The sequence below is a fragment of the Plasmodium knowlesi genome (genome assembly GCF_000006355.2).
Source record: "Plasmodium knowlesi strain H genome assembly, chromosome: 12".
Classification (NCBI taxonomy): Eukaryota; Apicomplexa; class Aconoidasida; order Haemosporida; family Plasmodiidae; genus Plasmodium; species Plasmodium knowlesi.
In genome coordinates this window covers 2403899-2426250 of record NC_011913.2, presented here as the reverse complement: position 1 = coordinate 2426250, position 22352 = coordinate 2403899, and the positions used below count along the sequence as shown (strand labels likewise).

Below are 22352 nucleotides of genomic sequence, written 5' to 3'. Positions count from 1 at the left end.
GTTTAGGGGTTTAGGGTTTAGGGGTTTAGGGTTTATGGGTTCAGGGTTTAGGGTTTAGGGTTTAGGGTTCAGGGTTTAGGGTTTAGGGTTCAGGGTTTAGGGTTTAGGGTTCAGGGTTTAGGGTTTCGTTTTTCAGGGTTTAGGGTTCAGGGTTTAGGGTTTAGGGTTCAGGGTTTAGGGTTCAGGGTTCAGATTTTAGGGTTTAGGGTTCAGGGTTTAGGTTTTACGATTTAGCGTTTAGGGTTTAGGTTTCACGGTTTAGGGTTTAGGGTTCATGGTCTCAGGTTCACGGTTCAGGGTTTAGGTTTTAGGGTTGACGGTCTAGTTTTTATTGTTTTAGCGTTCAGGTTTTAGGGTTGACGGTCTAGTTTTTATTGTTTTAGCGTTTAGGTTTTAGGGTTCAGAGTTCAGGCTTTAGGGTTCAGGGTTTAGGGTTCTTAGGGTGTCGGGTCCTTAGGGTTTACGGTTTTCAGGGTTTTAAGGGTTCAGGGTTCCGGGTTCCGGGTTCCGGGCTCCGGGCTCCGGGTTCCGGGTTTTGAGTTCCGGGTTTTGAGTTCCGGTTTTTAAGTTCCGGATTTTGGGTTCCGGTTTTTGAGTTCCGGGTTTTGAGTTCCGGTTTTTGAGTTCCGGTTTTTGAGTTCCGGGTTTTGAGTTCCGGTTTTTGAGTTCCGGGTTTTGAGTTCCGGGTTTTGGGTTCCGGGTTCAGGGTTTTAGGTTTCATGGGTTTAGGGTTCAGGGTTTAAGGTTTTAGGGTTTAGGGTTCTTAGGGTTTCCGGTTCAGGGTGAACAGGATTCAGGGTTCATACTCTATGTAAAATTTAGCATTTCTTAGGGTGCATGTGCAAGATTTCGTATTTAGGTTGCGGGATTTATAATATTTTACGGTGTATATGTGTAAGATTTCGTATTTAGGTTGCGGGATTTATAATATTTTACGGTGTATATGTGTAAGATTTCACATTTAGGTTGCGGGATTTAATATTTTACGGTGTATATGTGTAGGATTTCGTATTTTCAGGTTGCGAGATTTATAATATTTTACGGTGTATATGTGTAAGATTTCGCATTTAGGTTGCGGGATTTATAATATTTTACGGTGTATATGTGTAAAATTTCGCATTTAGGTTGCGGGATTTAATATTTTTTCGGTGTGTGCGTTATTCTGCATTTAGGTTCCGGGATTTATAATATTTTACGGTGTATATGTGTAAGATTTCGTATTTTTAGGTTGCGGGATTTAATATTCTACGGTGTATATGTGTAAGATTTCGCATTTTTGGGTTGCGGGATTTATAATATTTTACGGTGTATATGTGTAAGATTTCGTATTTAGGTTGCGGGATTTATAATATTTTACGGTGTATATGTGTAAGATTTCGTATTTAGGTTGCGGGATTTATAATATTTTACGGTGTATATGTGTAGGATTTCGTATTTAATTTTGCGGGATATATTATTTTACGGTGTATATGTGTAAGATTTCGTATTTAGGTTGCGGGATTTATAATATTTTACGGTGCATGTGTTTAGGATTTCGTATTTAGGTTGCGGGATTTAATATTTTTACGGTGTATATGTGTAAGATTTCGTATTTAGGTTGCGGGATTTAATATTTTACGGTGAATATGTGTAAGATTTCGCATTTAGGTTGCGGGATTTATAATATTTTACGGTGTATATGTGTAAGATTTCGTATTTTTAGGTTGCGGGATTACACAATGCAAGTTATAATTTTAGGTTATAAGGACAACAATATATGGTCTGGTATTTAGATGATTTAAGGAGGAAGTTTTTTTTTTTTTTTTTTGCACAGAAAAAGTAAAAAAAAAAGTGAAGAAGAATGAAAAAAAAAAGAAAAAAGAAAAAAAAAAAACAAATAAAAATGTGTGTCGTCTTCGCTAGCATTCTTATAGAAGAACCATGAGGAGGGAAAGTAGCATTAATGTTCGGCTTAGGAATGTCCATCTGGAGGAAGAATCTATTTTAAGTTCCATAATTCCTGTCTTTCCACTATACTCACAAAGACATCGCACCACCGAATATTTCTGTATCCCTGTTGGCAGTCCAATGATATAAGATCCTTCTTTTACATTGCTGTAAAACTCCATATCGGTTGTTCCTAATACATCAGTCATCAAAAATGGTTGATAATCTTTCACGCCTTTCATGTTCTTTTCATGTAGAACATGTCTAAAGCAATAAGTCGGGGTTAATTTATAAGGGCACTTTATCCCTGCAGCAATTTTGCTACCCTCCCCCTTGCCCCCGTTACTGCTGTTGCTTCTGGATTTGATATGTATAGAACATATTTTTTCCTTGGATTGAATATCTCCTAAGGGAAATCCATGTTGATAATCTCCTTCTCCAGTCGGTTTGGTAAAATCACATCCATCTATGCTCTCTGTCTTTTGAAACTTCATGACAATCTTCATCGTCTGTCCGGTTGGTGGCGCTTCCGTAACCCTCTTAATAGTAATAGAACATTGTTCTGTGGATAGGAACACCGCAGGAAATCGGAGACTTAACACATACTTCTGTAGAAATCCATACTTCATGTTAATAATATTCTCACATCCCTCTATTTTAGGTTCTTGATTCGGTTTAAATTTAAAATGAATTATATCATTTTCCTTGGCATCCAAAATTCTATCATTTCCATTTGGTATAAAATCGTCTGTTTCTTCGAATTCATTCGTTTCAGTAAAATCGATTCCTTTCGGTGGTCTCTTGTTTTTTTTTCCCCCTTCATTTAAGACAATTTTCACTATTCCCACTTTGCCCACATAATCCACTTCTCGATGATCATGAACTCCCTGACCACCACTTCTTTTTTTTTCCGTTTTCGTGTTATCACATCTACAATATATGGTTTTGTTATTTTTATAATACCCCGGGATGATTAACATCCTCAACTCAAAATTGTTAAACGTTCTTTGTATGGATAGTGTTTGAGGATCTAATCCCAGGATTTGCATATCCTTTCCCTTCTCTTCTGTATCGTAAGGGGAGTACAAATGTTCCGTAAAGCAGTTCGCGGGCACGATATTCAACTCGCCGTAGTTTCCACTTTCAACTTCCTTTTCCCTTTTTGGACATACCATTGCTATGTAATCCGTTAGATGTGGATTGTGCACAACGCACCAAACGTCCTTATCCTCCTGTCCATTTGGTCCGTCTGCCAACACCGGTTTGATGCTACTATGTGGATTAAATGTAAAATCACATATGTGCTCCCTTGGTATTATGGCGTTGCTCTTTACACATTTTTTCAGGAAGAATCCATAGATGCTTGCCGCGAAAAGGATGAAAAATTTCTGTATCATCTTTGTTCTGTTCGTTCCTTTCTGCCTGTCTTTTGTTTTGTTTGTTGCTGTTTGTTTGTTCTTGTTTGTTCGTTCTTTGTTCTTTTCTTTGCTCTGTGTGCTTTGGCGTATACACTTCTTATACTGTTGTTTCTGTTTCTGTTGTTGTGTGTGGGTGTATGTGCATGGGGGCGTGTGAACGCTCCTGTTCCTGTACTTTCCGTTGAAAAAACAACTTCCAGTGGAACTTCCCGTTGAACCTTTCGTTGGGTATTCTTTCTCCTTTTCACTTTTTTTTTCTTTCTTTTTTTTTTTTTTTTCAGTCTAGAATATTATTCATGTAACTTGTTACATCTGTAAAAGAAGAGGAGGAGCGAGGAAAAAGCACAAATAAAAGTTTTACGTGCTCGTTTGGCTGTGCCGGGCGTGGATTTCTTGCCCCTCCCCTTGGAATAGCCACTCTTCCGCGTTCCGTGGTTTAACCCGCCTCCTTTACGTATTTATAACTCCTCCAATTTCGGTGACGCTCCCAACTACTTTTAGTCGCCTTTTACGCTTTCTCTTAGTGTGGCAGACCTTCCCCAGTGGACGCGAAAATGTAGGAAATCCCTTATGCCTTCGCGCGGGAGCCTACTCGATTATCTTCCAAAGAGCAGCATTAGGTTGTTTCACCGTTTATGCAAATTTATTCCTCCCTTCCTTCCACATACCGCTACGCAAAATCGCGCACTTTTCATTTTTTCTTTTTTGTTCTGCCATTTCAGCGATGATCTAAGTGCATATGTGTGTACATAACATTTTCTTTTTTTTTTTTTCCCATCTGCTCAGGGTTCCCCTGATTCACTGATCAAACGGCTATGAGGAGATACAAATAAATGTATATAATTGTGTGTGCATTTTTTTTTTTTTTTCCTTCTTTTCCCTTGTGCGCCTGACCCACTCTGACGCTGTAGAAGGTGCCCACTTCCTCCGGATCACCTGTGACATTGCACTCTACACGCAACATGTGCCACGTTGGCACCCCTGGGGAAGTGGCTTCCTTTTTGGCGGGGGCAAGCTTCCCCTTTCCGCATGTACATACATGCATACACGGTCGTCCTATGAAGTAATCTGCGCGGCGATGTGTACCCTCCCGACTTTTTTAATTCTGAAATTTCTACCTTCAGGGGCATTTCCCCTAACCTGCACAAATACTCAAATAGGAAATACCTCCTTACCTGAACAAAGCGTCGCTCTGAATTACGAACTTTCCCACTTGGGAATCATCATTAAAGTTACAACATACCATTTGCATATATGTGCGTAGAGGCCATGTATACCTTATGCCTTTTCAAATGCATCTCTGCTTTACCCCACGGGGGAATATACATACACGGGGGGGAGCCTATACTGTTGAGGCACTTTCACAATTGTGTAAAAATGGTACTAACTAATTTGACAGTTTATCAAATGGGGAAGCTGCGATGACGAGCGGGGACGGCAGAATGAGGGAACGGTTATGACACCTTCCTCCTTCATCACATAATATCCCCCATTCACGTGTCGACGGTCTAACTGGATAACTATGGGATGAATGATCTCGCCCGAACTGCTCATTCCCGGGTGCGCCCATCGCTTCTGCATACCCCCCTGTCCTTATGCCTTTTTGCCTCTGGTAACCTTCCTTAAGATTGCTTAGTGTGCAAGGAACTTCTGTTCAAATTGGACCGTGGATGAAATGGGGAAATAATGTGTGCGCCCCTCCAAACTATTTGAGATGGATAACGCCTTATGTGTAAGCTCATCCTTTTTAGATCATTACGGAATCTTTCCCCTACCTTTTTTTTTTTCTCCTTTTTTCCAATTTAATAGTGTCTACTTCTTATTCACCTTAAAAGAGAACAATTTAGCCCCCCCCTACACACTTCCTCCATTTTTCCCCTTAAAAATGAGTTCACATCCTTCCGTTACATACTGGTAGTGCTGGAGTAATATGACGATCACTTGTTTTTTTTTTTTTCTTTCCCCCTACTTCTTGCGTCAACTTTTAAAAGGATTAATTCCTATCGCGGGTGAGTATATGCTTCCACACACATATCCTGTTCACGCCGGCATAGTTCCACGGAAATTGTTTTCATATGTGCTATGTTCACGGTAATTCCAGTGTAGGGAACAACGCAGAGTATCAGTACCGTTCGCTAATTAAATGAATCAGAAGAAACGGTACACCTGATCAATTATATATTGAGGTATCGTGAAAAAAAAAAAAAAAAAAAAAAAAAAAAACAGGCAAGTGCGAAGAAAAAGAGAAGTGATGCAGCGCAATTGCGAAGACGTGGGAACAATGACGAATGGGATGGAGATAAAAATAAGGAAAGGCAAAATTAGCACTATGAAGAAAGAAAAAAAAAATAAAAATAGGCCTATTGGGATATAATCACCCATTTCCAAACATCAAGTAAAATGCACGGATAAATCCATAAATAAAGGGAAACCCCGCGAGACATATTCCGCATGACATGGTACATATTACTTATCCCGCTCTCAGCCACTGCACAAAAAAAAAAAAAAAAAAAAAAAGGGGTAGGTGAACAAAAATTGAAGAGCGGCACATACGCATGACAAGCATGTGTATTTGGGGTGAATATACACAAAGAGAAATAGCCCTTAAAGAGTGACCAAAAGATTGTTAAGAACTTGTGAGACCTCTTTACATACAACTCGAACAAAGCGAGACATAAACTTCTGGCGGCCTACTTTTGTGCGTAAAGAGACATACAGCCCGTTGGGGTAAAGGGAACGTTTGCACGAGAGGTGAGCCGAAATTGCCTACGCCAAATAAACCACACGAAAATCGACTGGGCCAAAGCGTCACGCGGGAATCCAAAGAATGAATACAAGTGGGACAGTCATGTTCGAGCAGAATGAAAAGAAAAAGAGGAAGCTCTTTGAGGATGCGCCCAACTACGACGCCAACTTCTTCTCCAACTATGTGAACGACCTCAGTATAAACAACGTTGGCTTCCCTGGGGTGGGCGGCAATGAAATTAGGAGTAACGATATATGCCCTGGTCCCGTGGGCGTGAATGATCAGTGTGGGAGCGCGATAAGTTTAAAGCATCAGGGGGCGGCCCACCTGGGTGTAAACCAAAACATATTTGGCGCACAGGCGGAATGTACGAAGGATCACCCCTGCCTCAGCGTGCCTACCAACTGCAACGGTGTCCACTTCAACAAAAACGTGCTAATCAGTAGCATCGATGTGCTTCTAAATTTTATAAATTACAGTTGTCTCAATGAAAGCATAAAGCATGAAGTCCTCTACGACAATTTGTTGAATTTGCGTTTTCATATCCTTAGCTTAAATGACGAAAAATTCAATCAGAAAAAAATAACTGAATATTTTCTTAAAATGTAGGACACGCATGTAAGGTGCGTGTGTGTGCGTGTGCGGCGTAGTCAGGTGCCTCTCCCTGAGAATTCCGCCTATGCGTTCATTCCTGCGTAAAAATTAACTCCTTCATTAATGATATAAAAGGGACCATGTCGGTCAGCTCGGCCAATTTGTCGAAATGGTCAGAGTGATCCACGTGGTCTGAATGAGCAAAATGCGTCAGCCTTGCTCCTCGTCGTAATTTTTTGAATGTTCCCATTTATCCTCCCCACTTTGAACAATTTTGTTAACTACTTTTTTATCATTTTTTATCATTTTTTTATCATTTTTTATCATTTTTTTATCATTTTTTTATCATTTTTTTATCATTTTTTATCATTTTTTTTTCCTTTTTTCCTCCTTTCTTATTTACACCTCTCCTTTTTTTTTTTTTTTTTTTTTTTTTTTCTTCCTTTCCCCCCTCCCACAATTTTCAATTGCATTGCAAAGTTAACACAAATTTAGCTTCGTTATTATGTAAACCCTAATTGTTTGATCCAAGGATGCGAAGGCGCAGAGCCCCAACTTGTTGATGTTCCAGTCGAATGAAATTATGGGTTGAGTGGACACTTTGAGGAAATTTAATTTTTCCAATTCTCCCACAACGCCCCTTTTGCAGCCCTTGGTTTCGTCAAAGATATAATTTTTCTCAGGGTTTGTATATTTGTAGAGGACAAGCTACGGAGGGGGAAGGAAGTGCACACGAGTTGCGTGTATAGGTGCATATATGCACGCGTAAATATATGTGTTTACTCAACGCATGGTGTGCCTTATGAGGAATGTATATTCCCCCTTAGCTTTGATGTTTTTCCCTGATACATATTTGGCTACTCATTCACGCCATCCTCCCTCTTTTAACATTTCCATCACCTCCCAAGGAAGCAAAAATATCCCGATTCTGTGGCAAAAAGGGGGTTCCCCAACATGTTCCTTCAAAGGGGAAAAAATATATGTACGATTCAGTTTTTGCAGAGCGGGGTTTCTACTATGATGTGCTCTGTTAAGAAAATCGCTCGTCTGTTAATTTGACTCAGCTTGAAGAGGGCATTGACTGTGTCTTCGACTGATATATTGGTGCCTCATGTGATGCCATGTATGGTATACGTGGTGCTGCGTTTCAGTGGTCAGCATACATTTTACGCAACAAAACAAACCTGAAACAATCTGATCCCTGCTGTAGGCATATCCCAAATCTTCGCTGTACACATCCATATTGAAGATGTAAATATTTCCCTCCAGGGTGGAGCAAATTAATTTGTTCTTCTTCGTGTCTTTCCTGTCGTAGCTCACTGCGCAAACGCCATTATTGACGTTGACCTTGCGGGGGAGGTAAAAGGAAAAGTGATTATTCCCCAAAAAAATAAAATAAAATATTACTATAGTAGGTAGTGAGGGGGAGCAACTACATCGTATAAGCAAACACATGCACTAAAAAAATGTGATATGATAAACTATTTCCAAAAACAAGGAAACCCATGCATCGGCAGAAAACTCCCGTTCATTTACATATGCATAAATGCGTGTGCGTGTGTGTGAACAGGGCAGAAAAAAATAAAACAATGCTCGCCCTTCTGCTACACACTTCATGTTCTACTATCATCATTCTTAAGTCGAAAAATTTGATGTCCCCATTGTCATATCCTGCACATAAATTCAAATTTTCTTCGCCTCCCCCAGAGGGAGATTTTACTTCTATATAGTTGTTTCCTATTGAGAGAATGGGAAGGGGTAAAGGAGGGCTTATAAAATGAGATCCTTTAATCAATTGTAGGAGACACATTCCTGTGCTATAGTTTTTCTATACTTTAACACTAATTAATATGGCCCTGCTAGGCACACTTAGCGAGTAGCTCCCACCTGTTGCAACACACCAACAGTCGGGGATGTAAGTCGAGTCCTTGGGTGGCTCTAAACTAACAACCTTTGGAGAGGGGGGATGGAAGTAATACATAGCTCTTTTTCACATATTATGGGGTAGCATGGACGTTGGGGTAAGTGGTATGCAGCATTTGAGCACCTTAAGGGAGCCATCATCAAAAAGGTACAAAATGAAAAGTGGCCCTTTTCATTTCTCCCTAGATAGCTCACTTCATTATCCGTTCTTATGTCGAATATTTTTACAGATCCATCCCTACTCGCACTCACAACTAAATTATTATTTCTGTAGTTTTTACACTCCACTTTGTTTATGAGTTTTGTGTGCTTATGTATGGTGTAGTATGGGTTAGACATGCGGTTAATATCGTACAGAAGTATTTTTCCGTCGAAAGTACCTGGTGGAGTTATGTGGGGTGGTGGTGACATGGATGGGAAGGTATAACACGGAGGAGAAGCATGCATAGGAGTGGGGCACCCACGAATGGACGTACCCATCGCACACTAGTCCAAACGCTCCCGTGGCTCACTTCTTACCGCAGGCAACAGTGTACCCCCCGGAGTAGGAGAAAAAAGGGCTGATGGTCTTTACCCCCGTGTGCGTTTCATTTTCAGAAATGCAGGTGAACTTCCCTCTGTTAAGGTTATACACATTTATGTATCCCTTTTTATTTAGCTTTTCCCCGACAGCGAGAATGTCGGATTTGTCATGTACCCATTTCACATCGTAGACGGTGTCATCGAGGGGGTGGTTTATGTGCTCAATGATTTGGGGCTTATTTTGGGCATTCATTGGATGTTTTTGATGGTGTACGCGTTGAAGGTGTGGGGGAGATAGGTTTCGAAATGTTTGCCGCTAATGCAGAAAGGAGATTTTTCTGCTTCATTACTTTGTAGTTTCGGTGTTTATATACATGGGTATATATATGTGTGTATTTATTTCTCCAATTCATGAGGACAAACAAATATGTTTTCACAATAATGCGGGAGAGTTTTGTTTCCTTTTGAGCTTTTTTTTTTTTTTTTTTTTTCTTTTTTATTAAATGCAGAATGCTGTAATGGTGGGGGTTTCCATCCACCTCCGCCGTAAAAATGGCTGCATGGTTTTGTCCCTCTTAACGTATCCATTTCTACACGTGTCCATGTGTGCTTTTCTTTCTTTTTCTTTTTTTTTTTTTTTTTCTTTGGTCAATATGGTGTGATATATGCACATGTGATTTTGCCTTTATGTCGCCTTTTCTACGGTGTGATCACCCCGTTGGTTTTCTCTTTCGTGCTGATAAGACGATTGCGGGGGAAAGATAAAAATGACGTAGACAATGGTACGTGTACATGGGGAGAGGAATAACAAAAAAAAAAAAAAAAAAAAAAAAAAAGAAAGTCGCCATATTTAAGATGACCAATTGAAAATTCGATTTTTCTTATCTTTCGTTAATACCACTATTGGATGCGTCCACATCACATTATGTTTCTTTAACTTGCCAATGAGGAAACACCCCCCTCTTCAAGTGGAGTGCTTTCCCTTTAGCTCATTACCCAAAGGAAAATACCCCTTCTTCTCCTGTCAACAGTGAAATAAATTAAACAGTTTTTTCTTTTTTTTTTTTTTTTGGTTTTTTTTTTTTTCTTTCTTTTGCAACTTCTTTTGGAATTTGCATATGTTGGTAATAAATGGAGGGGCGGATTATGGGTTTCCATTTGCGGAAAGGGGGAGTGACTTTTATCCCCACCAACTCTCCCCAATTCGTACATATACATACGTCGGGTGTGTGAAGGAAAAAAAAAAAAAAAAAAAAAAAAAAAAAAAAAAAAAATGCGCCTCTTTTTACGAATGAAGATCGAATGGATACCGCAAAAAATGTCGCATGACTACTCAATCTGAAGAGAAATAATAAAGAAAAAACGTTACAATGTGAAATGAGTGCAAAAATGTGTAAAATGTACGGAGGTGTAAAAAAAAAAAAAAGGAAACACGGTACGCTATGCCATCGCTGTGCGATTCAAAATACGCGTTGCGCTTGAGTTGTGCGCTGCGCAGTGGCAGGCCATCCTCCCACGATGACCAAGGGGGGGCAATTCGGCCATTACTTTTCAGTCAGTCATTCTTTTCGCCCCAGCTTCGCATTGCTCCGTAAGCCATATGGCTCCAATACATGTCTTGAACGTTGCGGAGAAGCCATCGGTTGCTTCGGCAATCGCTAACATTTTGAGCAGGGGAAAAATGGAAAGGAAAAAAAGTTGCAGCAAATACAACCCAGTGTTCACATTTAACTACCAGAGGGATAACGAAACATGGTCTATGTATGTGACATCAGTGACTGGGCATTTAACGGAGCAAAAGTTTGACGACAAGTATCGAAACTGGTTAAACACAGACCCACAAGTCTTGTTCGACGCAGAAATTACTATTTACGTTGAAAATGATAAGAAGACAATAGAAAATAATTTAAAAAGATACTCCAAGTTTTGCAACTTGCTAATTTTATGGTTAGATTGTGATAGAGAAGGAGAGCATATCTGCTTTGAAGTGATAAACACCTGTTTCGTGATGAACAGGGATCTAAGAATTAAGCGGGCTCAATTTTCAGCTGTGACAGAGAAGGACATTATTCACGCCATTAACAATTTGAAGTATCCCAATCGGAATTTAGCTAACAGTGTAGATGTACGCAGAGAAATTGATCTAAGGATGGGTTCTATTTTTACTAGGTTCCTCACCATTAGGTATGTCCACTTGATTAAGACTCGCACAAATATTATTAGTTATGGCCCTTGCCAGTTCCCCACCCTGGGATTTGTCGTAAACAGATATATGGACATAAAAAATTTCGTAAACGAGTACTACTGGTCGATCAAAATGCAGTACTTGTGGGAGGATGCAGAAAAATCAGGTGATGAATCAGATGGGGATTCCTCGGCATGGAGAAAAAAAAAAACGAAAAGGAAAAAAAAAAACGAAAAGGAAAAAAAAAACAAGGGGAAAAAGGAAGACACGAATCAAAACACCATCGCCGATTTTACGTGGTCCAGGTCCAGGTTGTATGATCACCTGGCTGTAGTCCTTATTTACGAAGAGTTGCTAAAAAACCCTCTATGTAGGATAACAAATATATATCAAAACGAAGTGAAGAAATATCGTCCCCTTCCGCTGAACACACTTCAAATGACCAAGTTGGTATCTAAGCATTTCCACATATCCTCAAAACAGTGCATGAACATTGCGGAAAAGTTGTATAATAAAGGGTTCATTAGCTACCCGAGGACAGAAACCAATTCCTTCCCAATCTCTATGAATTTACGAAGCATTGTGTCGGAGCTTAAGAAAAATAATATTTTCGGATCCTATGCGAATAAATTATGTCAAGGTAACAATTTTAAGGAACCCAGAAAAGGTAAGCTAAATGATAAAGCACACCCACCTATACACCCCGTTAAAAATATGCAAAAGACAGATGGGGTAGAAGAGAAAGAATGGATCATTTATGAATTTATCTGTAGACATTTCTTAGCTGTATGTAGTGAGGATGCAATTGGATTTAACAGCAAAGTGGTTGCCACCATTGGAAAGGAGGAATTCTTTTGTAAGGGATTAAAAATTGTAAAAAAAAATTACCTGGAAATTTATATATACGAAAAATGGAATAATAAAAATATTCCGCCCTTTGAAGTTAACCAAGAGTTCCATCCATACAGCTTGCTAGTAGAAGAAGGAATCACACAGCCTCCGAAATACCTCTCTGAATCTGACTTACTCTCCCTTATGGATAAGTATGGAATAGGGACTGATGCGACTATGCATGAACATATAGAAAATATCCAGAAAAGAAATTACGTCTTTAAGAATAGTAAAAATTTGTTCATTCCAACTAACTTGGGGATTGCTCTTGTGTTGTCCTACAAGAAATTTAAGGACATTGGAATTGACTTGACGGATCCCTCGCTTCGCGCAAAGATGGAGAAGGATATGACGCTAGTTGCGTCTGGCACGAAGAATAAGGAAGAAACTATACGCAACTATATAGACATAATGAAGTATATTTATCAGGAGATGTTCAATCGGATAGACTTTCTGGATGAGCAGATTAAGTATTACTTACATAATGCCGCGGAAGTAGAGCACTGCTAATTTTTTTTTTTTTTTTTCTTTTTAAGCCTCTTCTAAGGAACAACCTCTGATGTTGAGTAAGCAACGGGGGTGGGAGGGGGCGCATTTTATCCTTTTGTTTTCGTTTGTTTCCGTTTTTTTTCCAAGTGGGTGATACCACTGTGGAGATGTACCTCGCTAAACCTTATTAGTTCCTAAAAAGGGAGAAATGTTATCCATACACTGGGATCATACAATTTGCTTTTTCTTTTTCTTTTTTTTTTTAATAACATACGATTAGCATCTCAGCGCGATTATGCGAGTATATTTTGCACCTATCAAAATTACACGGTTAGAAATTCTGGGTTTGGACACCTAAGAAGGTATTTCCGCGTGAGTTCATTCTGAATTATTCCATTTGTTTGCATTAGCAGCCGAGTCGAGCTGCAAACCTTTTCCGAATTCCTTGAGGTACCGCCCTTTCCGTCAAATATATCATTCCCCAGGGTCCTATGCACGGTGCGCATCTGTAGCAAAGCATGTGGGAGAAACATAACGGGCTGAGATTTCCCCATGAGATGTTTCGACAGTGGTTGGGAGGGTGTAACCCTACATGAAAATATTATTAATTGTGAAGTTTTCCTTTTTTTTTGATAAAAAGACAAAGGGATGTTTAATGAAACGGCATAAATCCTTTATAGAACAATAATTAAAAAAAAAAAAAAAAAAAAAAAAAAAAAAAAAAAAAAAAAAGAACACGTTAGTTTCAACGGTATTGTAATTTACTATAAAAAGGGGACATGTGGAACATAAGAATGTTTTTTTTTTTTTTTAATTACGGATTGGAAACGTACCATGCACACAGGCATAAGAAGAAAAATAAAAAGTTAAAAGAAAGGGCTATAAAAAAATGTTAAAAAGTCGTTATAATGGGTTACATATTCCTACACAGATATTTTATACATGTGTTATATGAGGATGTATGCGGGTTATAAATTTAGACATATATGTTAGTGTTAATTCATTTAATTATTGTAAGTATCGCGTAGGGCGAAATTTTGGTAGGCGCACTTTTGTAATGTACGCTGCTGTAAGAACATTTTAAGATTTTTCTCTTCTTCATCGCGGGAATGATGCTTTCAAAATAGCTTTTCGCAGTGGATGAGCTTCTTTGAAGTACCCTAACGCTATCGATTGGCATTTTCCTTTAAAAACTTTTGGCACTTATGGTACTACTGGTCTCTCGATAACAATGGGGAATAAATCATAAATGTAGGTGGTCCAAATTCCCATAAACAATCCAACAAACATAGCAACGACAAGTAAGGTTGCAATGGTTTCGATGTCTTTCTTCTTCTTGGCTTTCTTAAGTTCTTGGACGAAGACCAAAAAGGGCACAGTATTGAACCATCCATTGGTGAAGGCGAGCATGGCCATACAAATACACTGCTGAACAATGTTGTTGAAGAAGGGATGTTCACAGGCGGCATTGATAATAAACCAAGGAATAAAAAGAAGACGAAGGAAGTTAAGGACAAGTAATTTGTTAAGGGAAAAGGTAAAGCATTTAAAAATTTTCATATGGCTCAAATTTGGAGGATATCGACTGATAAAATCGAACACTTGAAACATTCCCACAATTAACGTAACCTTATTATCTGAAATGTTGTGACTTTGTTGCCATTTCTTGTGTCCTACACCTGGAAATAGTTGTAGAGAGAGCCAATTCACTAGGAACATGGCTAAGATGGCTTTGTAACTGTCTTTAATTAATTCCCAGTAGGAGAGTCCTGCTTCCTTGTCATTGTATTCTTCCTCTTTGGATGCCTTGCTAGAAGATAGCTCTAAGTTACATACACTAAATATGATGGCCAAGAGCAGACAAACTTCACAAATGATGAACAGATACAACAACTTGGCTTCATTTACTCCATACTTCTTGGTGTTCGGCACAATTTGATCTAGTAACAAATTTATTATAAATATAAAGACTCCCGAAATACCGAAGCCTGCTGAGATGTACCCACCCATATTTTCTTTCATCGTTGTTCCAACACTGAATGCAATGGTTTGGGTCAATCCTGCCATTATTCCAATAATTATGAAGGCCATTAGGCAATAGGTATCAAATTGCTCGGCGGTAAAGAATTGATGAGCTACTTGGAACCCTGCACACAATGCTGCTAACCCTCCTAAAGTGAACGGCAATAATATCTTTGGCACCTTTATGAATAGGGCTATTATGGAGGAACATACTAAACCGGTTATTTGAAATGTGTTGTATTTAAAATTTATATTTAAGCCCAAAGCTGTGTTCCATACATTTAATGAACCGAGACCAATTAGGATAAACGTTAATGGAAAAAGGAACCTTTCATTCTTGCTCCATTTAGATACATCTTCACCTTCCTTCCCTTCTCCAGCCTTCCTCTCAATGTCAATCATGGTGTTGGATGATTCTTTGCTTATACTCATTTTAGCTAAGATTTACAAATGCGAGGGCAACGACTTTCCTTTCTTCGCCTCTATGATGTGAGGTTCGTGCGTTCTTCACTTTTCTTCGAAAATGGGAAGAACTACGGTTATGCGTACCAGGCTGCTTGCAATGGGCCGTCGGCTATTTGCAATAATACAGATTTCACGCTTGCGATTCGAAAAAAAAATTTTCTACAGTATATATACAGGTATATCTCAAAGATATATCTGAATGGTATATCTCAACGGAGAAAAAAAAAAAAAAAAAGGATAACACAAAAGGCAAACCGTAATGCGTGAATTATCAGTCATGCAGGGGAAAACATGAAAAAGGAAGAGAATTTAAAAAAAAAAAAAAAAAAAAAAAAAATGTAAGATAGAAGGAAAAAAAAAAAAAAATATATATATATATATATATATAGAATGGAATACAGAATACAGAAAATATAAAACAATGGGTGAAAGAATAGGAGAATTGACAAGTGTCAAAAAAAAAAAAGAAAAAAATGTTTATAAAAACAGTACATTTGATGGAGCCATGTAAAAATTGATGGGGAAAAATCCTCCGAAGAAGAGGTATTATAAAAAACGTGCTTATATACATGTATGTAGAAATACATATATACATGTAAATTATTTGAACTTGGGATTGATGCGAGTCGTTTAATTTTATTTTTTATTTTTCCTCGCGCAGTATTTCCTTCATAATTATTTCTGCCAACACGGATTTGCGGAAAGGTCTCTCCCCCTGTACCCCAAATAAAAAAAAGTCGTAAGTTATAAGTGCACTGTGCTCAGGGGAGAGATAAGCATGCAGGGCCATTTATTCAAACATTCATATATGCAGTAAAGATATTATTATGGTGTATGGATTTCGTCGGTCATTTCACATACGCGGTGCGTCACAAAGGCGTGTAAGAGGCTTCATGTATGCCGGGGCATCCTCCTGAAACGCACGCCCCTTCGACCCTGTTGAAATACTTATATGCCGGAGAAAAAAGCGCCCCTCATATGCAGGAGGAAAAAATATAGGCCAAAAAAAAAAAAAAAAAATAAATAAATAAATGCATAATATATGACATTTTTATATATCTTTTTATCATGTCCATGAGCATTCATAGTGCCAAAAATATAACTTCTTTGATGGCCTCTCCCCCTTCTTTCCCATGATTTAAAAGCAGCAGCATGCGGAGAAGTCCACCTTCTGCCGAATGTTAGCTCCATGCACTGATTTTTTTTTTTTAACCGTTTAGCACGAGCTAAAAAAAAAAAAAAAAAATATATTATATATATAGTTGGTGAATAGAGTTATGAATGATTGTATTAACACAGTAGGGACTTAAGAAAAAAAAAAGAGGTGGAAATGAATTTTATAGAAATGTTTTAATTTTAGGATATGTGAGAAAACCCAAGAGAAAGGCACGAACGAAGATGGGGAGGTGGTATGTATATAAATAGCATCCCTATTCGCATATATGCGCGTGTTTCGCAGCGCCTGTAATGCGTATAATTATACATACATATATATATCATACATACCCCTCGGTATGAAGGAAAAATTTATCTGATTTACTATGCTCACATCTTTACCTTCCCACATTCTCATTTTTAAACAGTACGAACTGTACATTGTGTGAACCGTACAAATTCAGGCATTTTCCTTCAGTACACGCTTGTCCTGTCGGTAGGCTTAATGAAATGAAAAGTACCCGCCCCCCTCTATGGATGTTGTGCGTGTTGCAGAATGTTAGACACCCGTGGTATTTTAAAAATGATGTTGTATTTTTAAATTGAAAAATGAAAAAGTTGCATGTGCCATCGTGCACATTTATGTATATACGTATGTACACACGGCTTTGGAAAATGAGTATGAGGAGATTTAAAATAAATAACGACGTCCGTAAGATATGTCGTGGACGGTAAAAATGTAATTACTAATGGTGGAATATAGTGTGAAAAAAAAAAAAAAAAAATGTTAAATAACGCCAAGGCGAAGAAAGGCCTAAAGTGTTATGTGTGCAATATGATTGCCGAGCTTTGAAGCGTAGTATATGAAGAAGATACCTTTCTTGCTCCCCGCACGTGGTGCCGAATTATTTATGTAATATATGTGTGGAAAAATGGCCATAGAAATTACAAAGTATGTTCTGTTCCGTTCATTTCGGTTATTTTTATTTTATTTTATTTTTATTTTTTTTCTCACCTTAAAGGTGAAAAAGGGGAATCTTGAAAAAGATGTATCTGGAAGCGTTCTGCACTAGGTGTTTAACATTTGGCACGGCCTACAAGTTGTATTCCCAATGGGGATAAATTTATATGCATAGGTAGGAAAGATGTGCAAGGATATTTCGTATGCTTTTGATACACAAATAAATGCATATACCATGCGTACATATAGTTTACATGCGGAATCGTCTGGGTTATTTTATCACAGAGCTAAGGGTTCCCACTAACCTGGGTATAAAAAGCCACATAAACAACACACACGCTTGTATTTATGAATAGCTGCGAGGGGAAGGAAATGAGTTGTTTGTTGTGTGAAGGTAAGTAAGATTATCTACTACCACTTCCCTCTTGGAGAGTTTCCATTGTGGAGGGAATAATCTTTGCGTAGTTCCTAAGTTGCCACTTCGAATGTGCGGCTTATTCCCATGGCGATTCTTCACGACTTACGATGATCGGCAAAATGAGGGTCGAAATAAGCGGCATGAAAATAGCATTGAAGGGGTATAAAAAAACGGAAACTAATGGCGTCAAATATATAAAAAGAATTGATATAAAAAATAATATCGAGCCAATTGTTATGCATGAAGGGAAAATTATTTCCTCCTTTAGAATGATTTGCATTTTGTCCTAAAAAGGAAAGAAAAGAAAAGAAAAGAAAAAAAGAGGGGGGGAAATGTTTCATCAAAAGTTGCAAGTGGTCATCCGGTGGACCGTCTTAAAAATGGAATTCACTTGGTGTCGCCGCTGTTTTTTCCATTCCTCCACACCGTATGCGCTTTCGCGTGATACCTTAATTAAGGGATAGAACATGGGAAACGAGCAGGAGAAAAGGGAACCTACCAAAAAAATGGCCTAACAAGGAGGAAAACCATATTAATACATGTGCGCATGTATGTGTATGCATGTGTATTCGTATGTGGTGCGAACGGATAGAAACACATGCAGAGGGGTGGTTATGCCCCCTCCTCGAGACATGCACGCTCGCGCGTGCCTTTCCAGCTATTTCACGAAATGCTAAACGTGCGTTTATGTTTCTTACCGGCAGAAATATTATGAGGGAAAATAAAAAGTATAGAAGGAGAAGAAAAAGAATTATGAAAATATTCAACACACAGAGGATGCTTAGCGTTCTGTAGTTCTCGAAAAAATGGGCGTAACTACTTAGCAAGTAGTTTAGATTTTGGATGTTCAGCACTTTCTAAGGGAAGGACGAAAGTGAAGTGGAAAGGCATATAAACGTTGCCAAAAATTAGGGAGGGTGCACACATATAGCTAGACAGATATGTGCGCCAAGGATGAATATGCAGACATGGCAACGGAAGGGCATATCATGAAAAGAAAGTTGTGGAAACAGTGAGGCGAACGCATCGTATGAAAAGAAACATATATATAACTACGCCAAAACACACTCAAGCACAAGTACATTCACACATGTGGCAGTACACAAGGGCAGATACACACGGGGCAACGCGCCTAATGAACCTTCCGAAAAGTTTATCAGGCGATGTAACGAAAATTATTTGTCATGATCAAATGAAGTGACAAGAACGGCACGCAAATGGGGTTAAAATTATCGTTTGTGCAGTGTGGTTATTATGGAGCATCATTTTTTTTTTTTAAGGGTTTAGGATTCATAATTTTTTTTTTCTCATTTCTTTTTTTTTTATTTTCCCCTTGGCGATAATTTTGATGGAGGCTAACTTGCTTGATGTAGTAAGACGGGTCCACCTTGATGAGGGATTCCCCCCGATTCACGAAAACCTTTTCCTCGTACTTGAGGACATTCTTACTGGGGCAAATGGTTTCTGTGAGGACTGCGTTTTCGGTGATGGTTTTCATTTTGTGGTGTCGAGGTGGTGGATGTTAAAGCGAAGGGGGGGTTTTGAGGGTTTTATGAAAAATGGAGCAGAGCGGCGCAGAAATGGGACAAAGCGATGATTAAAAGTAAAGGTGTAAAGGAGGGAAAAAAGCAAAATGCTATTTATTGAATATTATCCAACTGGAAAATAAGTGGGTTCTCTAACGTATACACATTCGTGAAAAAATGTTCCATAAAAAAATTTGAAGTTTGTTTTGAAAGAAGATTGGCGTGAACGTTTTTTAGCGAACTGGTTGACATGAACTGGAAAAGGGAGAAAAAAGGAAAAAGAGCCAAGCACACATGCGTATTGACAGGCGGGTCGTGCATTAAAAGAAGCATTCGATTTTGTATCCCCTTTTGAGACTCGAACAGAATACCCTGAACGTTCGAGCACGTCAGTATGCATGTGTCCCAAAATGATCAAAATAGAATTTAAAAATTTTTTTTAATTATAATTTCAAGGAAATTCATATGTTTGGATGAGGGCCTTTATTAGCACACTTGGTCTGCTCACGAAATGGTGTTTTTTCTCCTTACGTTTATAAATGTGTGCAGAATTGTACAAATTAAGAACTAACATTTTTTTGATCTTACATTAAGAGATATATTATGTGCCGAGGTGCAGCTTGGTAGGCTTCCGGTGGTTCCAAAGGGAAGCGCACTTGCATGCGTATTGGAAAATGATATGTGTTCCCGTTGTATGAACATTCCAATACTCTTAAAATATTATACCATCCCGTGCTTGTTCATTTTTTCCCTTCAAGTTGTTTAAGTTTGGCTGATTTTTCCTCATGGTGCTTTCACACTCCACATGATTGCCAACAGGTGCATGTTCCAATTAAGCACTTAGTGGGGAAGTGGAGGGGGGGAGAGGCTCTTTTTTGTATTTTTCTTGTCGAATAAAATTGAGGAGTGTATTAAGCCCCCCTATTGGTTACTGTGCCATTTCATTCACCTCATTAAATGACAATTGGTAGTCATGTTGCACATACGCATAATATGAATGCACGTGCTTATGCGGACACCCACAGCTTGTTTTCCTTTATCAAAAAGGAAAAAAGCACATTTTGCAAGAGCGGGAAAAAAATGGCAAAGTTTAATGTACCTTCTTAGCGGCGCATAACTGTTTTTTTTTTTTTTTTTTTTTTTTTTTTTTTTTTTTTTTTTTCCTCTTTCTCTTCACCGCGCTTCTTCTTTTGGAAATTAATCTATTTTTCACCTTTTCGATTTTGTGGAAATGTTAACAACCATTTGTGTGAGTAAATAGTGACGGTGATAAAATCCGCGACGATTTTATTTGAAATTTTTTTTTTTTTCCATTTTATGGAGAATATTTTACGGATGGTTTGCATTGTAAGGAGAAGCTCCATCATCCCACCCTCAGGACGCATCGTTTTCCTACTGACCAACTTTTCTATATGTAGCAGATGCCAATAAAAGAATGTTGAAGAAAATTAACAAAGCGTCTTCCAACCGTTTTGGTAATGGGAAAAGTGCCAATCAAGGTCAGTTGAAGGGAAATGACAAATACGGCCAGGATGAAGAATATTCAATGTCAGAGGAGGTAACAGGAACAGTGACAGATGAAGCGAGTGATGAGGAATCCAAGGCATGTGAAGGAGGGAATTTTGTATTAAACGACTTTCTATCATACAAAGAGAACTCACAAGTGCTGAAAAAATTTTTTATATTTGTTTTATTAATTATTTTGTCTCCAGTAATTTTATTAGTCATGTACAAATACGTTCTTACGTGGTGCTTCAAAATATCGAAGGACACCTGCCTTCTTATTAGCCTTTTTTTCGTAGTGGTTTACATCATGTCGCTTACCTTACTATATGCCTACCTAGCGTTCAGTGAGGAAGAGGTGTCAGACCGAGGGAGTTCGGGCAGACACGGGAAGAAGTGGAGGTAGAAACGTGGCGGCAAAAAATGAGCAAAAGAAACGTACCAAATAAGGGTTACTTATAACTGGGGGCTCATTTTTTTTTTTTTTTTTCACGTGATTATGTTAACTGTTGTCTATCCCGTTTTTACTTTTTTTTTTTTTTTTTGTTTAAAATTGTGAAGATTTTTACCTTTTGGTAATTTTTTAATTTTTTTTTTTTTCTTTTGCGTCTGCCCTTTGCGAGGATTCATCAGAAGGGACATGTCCCATTTTAGCTTTCCTTTTTCGTTCATTTGTTCACATGATGGAAAGAAAAAGGCAGAGGCAGAATGGTGGAAACTGTTTTAACAGTACAGAGGAATGAACCACTAGATCATTCTTTTTTTCGCTATCTGACATGTGACATTTTTTTTTTTTTTTTAACGTTACAAGCATTTTATTTAACTTAATAATTAATTCAATTAAAAGATGCCTTTTTTGAATATATACCTACAAGACTTGGTGTTCGTTCGTCTTCATGGGCGAGTGGGAAGATATTAACCTACCGCGTTACATTCTCTTTGGCAAGATGGCATACATATGTACGCCGCGTGTAGGCGGAAGCGCAACGATAGGCCATTGCACCGTTATCCTGTCACACTGTTACACCACACACACCCTCGTTGCGAAATTGTGCGAATGCGAAAACAACTTGGTGTTATGATGATGTCCCACCCCATTGCTTATCTAAACAATTATTTTTAAAAGGAATTAAAAATAGGGACACACAAAGTAATCTTTTTTTAATCTTTAAATATGTTTTATATTGGAGTGGTCAGCAGGACGGGTGGGAAAAAAAAAAAAAGATAAAAGGAAAAAGCAAATTAATCCTAATGATAATAAAAGAATTATTTTGTATCTTAAATAGGGAAATGATAAATGTTTAAAATGTTATTGATGGGAAAAAAAAAAAAATATATATATATGTAAATATGCAGAACTGAATAATCTGAATTGTGAATGTGTTGCGTAACAACGTGGTATTTTTTTTTTTTTTTTTTTTTTTTTTTTTTTTTTTTTTTTGTTATAAGTTTAATTGTGAACATAATATAATCACACTCGTTTCTCGCAGCAAATGTGGCATATGGTAACAATTCATTTTGCCTTTCCTTGGATCTCTCTGGGCATACGCATTATGTGCGTCTATATATATGTAGGCACATACATATATATAGGACATATATATGTGA

At 38.1% G+C, this 22352-nt stretch overlaps 7 protein-coding genes across 7 annotated transcripts; 3 read left to right on the top strand and 4 right to left on the bottom strand.

Annotated features, from left to right (window-relative positions):
* Positions 1-1907: 1907 nt before the first annotated feature.
* On the bottom strand, positions 1908-3323 carry PKNH_1254100 (6-cysteine protein; the record flags this gene model as incomplete). The annotated part of the gene is made up of 1 exon (XM_002259845.1): positions 1908-3323. One exon carries the CDS (start codon positions 3321-3323, stop codon positions 1908-1910), a length of 1416 nt encoding a protein of 471 aa, XP_002259881.1.
* Positions 3324-6171: 2848 nt separating this feature from the next.
* On the top strand, positions 6172-6699 carry PKNH_1254000 (conserved Plasmodium protein, unknown function; the record flags this gene model as incomplete). Its single annotated transcript, XM_002259844.1, has 1 exon — positions 6172-6699. The coding sequence occupies one exon, from the start codon at positions 6172-6174 to the stop codon at positions 6697-6699; it is 528 nt and encodes a 175-aa protein (XP_002259880.1).
* A 465-nt stretch (positions 6700-7164) lies between these two features.
* PKNH_1253900 (WD repeat-containing protein 92, putative) lies at positions 7165-9382 on the bottom strand (the record flags this gene model as incomplete). Its single annotated transcript, XM_002259843.1, has 7 exons — positions 7165-7392; positions 7574-7644; positions 7869-8031; positions 8297-8421; positions 8572-8635; positions 8803-8987; positions 9127-9382. The coding sequence occupies 7 exons, from the start codon at positions 9380-9382 to the stop codon at positions 7165-7167; spliced, it is 1092 nt and encodes a 363-aa protein (XP_002259879.1).
* Positions 9383-10729: 1347 nt separating this feature from the next.
* On the top strand, positions 10730-12715 carry PKNH_1253800 (DNA topoisomerase 3, putative; the record flags this gene model as incomplete). Its single annotated transcript, XM_002259842.1, has 1 exon — positions 10730-12715. One exon carries the CDS (start codon positions 10730-10732, stop codon positions 12713-12715), a length of 1986 nt encoding a protein of 661 aa, XP_002259878.1.
* A 1182-nt stretch (positions 12716-13897) lies between these two features.
* Positions 13898-15148, bottom strand: PKNH_1253700 (nucleoside transporter 1, putative; the record flags this gene model as incomplete). Its single annotated transcript, XM_002259841.1, has 1 exon — positions 13898-15148. One exon carries the CDS (start codon positions 15146-15148, stop codon positions 13898-13900), a length of 1251 nt encoding a protein of 416 aa, XP_002259877.1.
* A 2204-nt stretch (positions 15149-17352) lies between these two features.
* PKNH_1253600 (conserved Plasmodium membrane protein, unknown function) lies at positions 17353-19213 on the bottom strand (the record flags this gene model as incomplete). Its single annotated transcript, XM_002259840.2, has 6 exons — positions 17353-17430; positions 17603-17653; positions 17822-18001; positions 18164-18226; positions 18414-18572; positions 19076-19213. The coding sequence occupies 6 exons, from the start codon at positions 19211-19213 to the stop codon at positions 17353-17355; spliced, it is 669 nt and encodes a 222-aa protein (XP_002259876.2).
* A 1463-nt stretch (positions 19214-20676) lies between these two features.
* PKNH_1253500 (conserved Plasmodium protein, unknown function) lies at positions 20677-21150 on the top strand (the record flags this gene model as incomplete). Its single annotated transcript, XM_002259839.1, has 1 exon — positions 20677-21150. The coding sequence occupies one exon, from the start codon at positions 20677-20679 to the stop codon at positions 21148-21150; it is 474 nt and encodes a 157-aa protein (XP_002259875.1).
* Positions 21151-22352: the final 1202 nt, after the last annotated feature.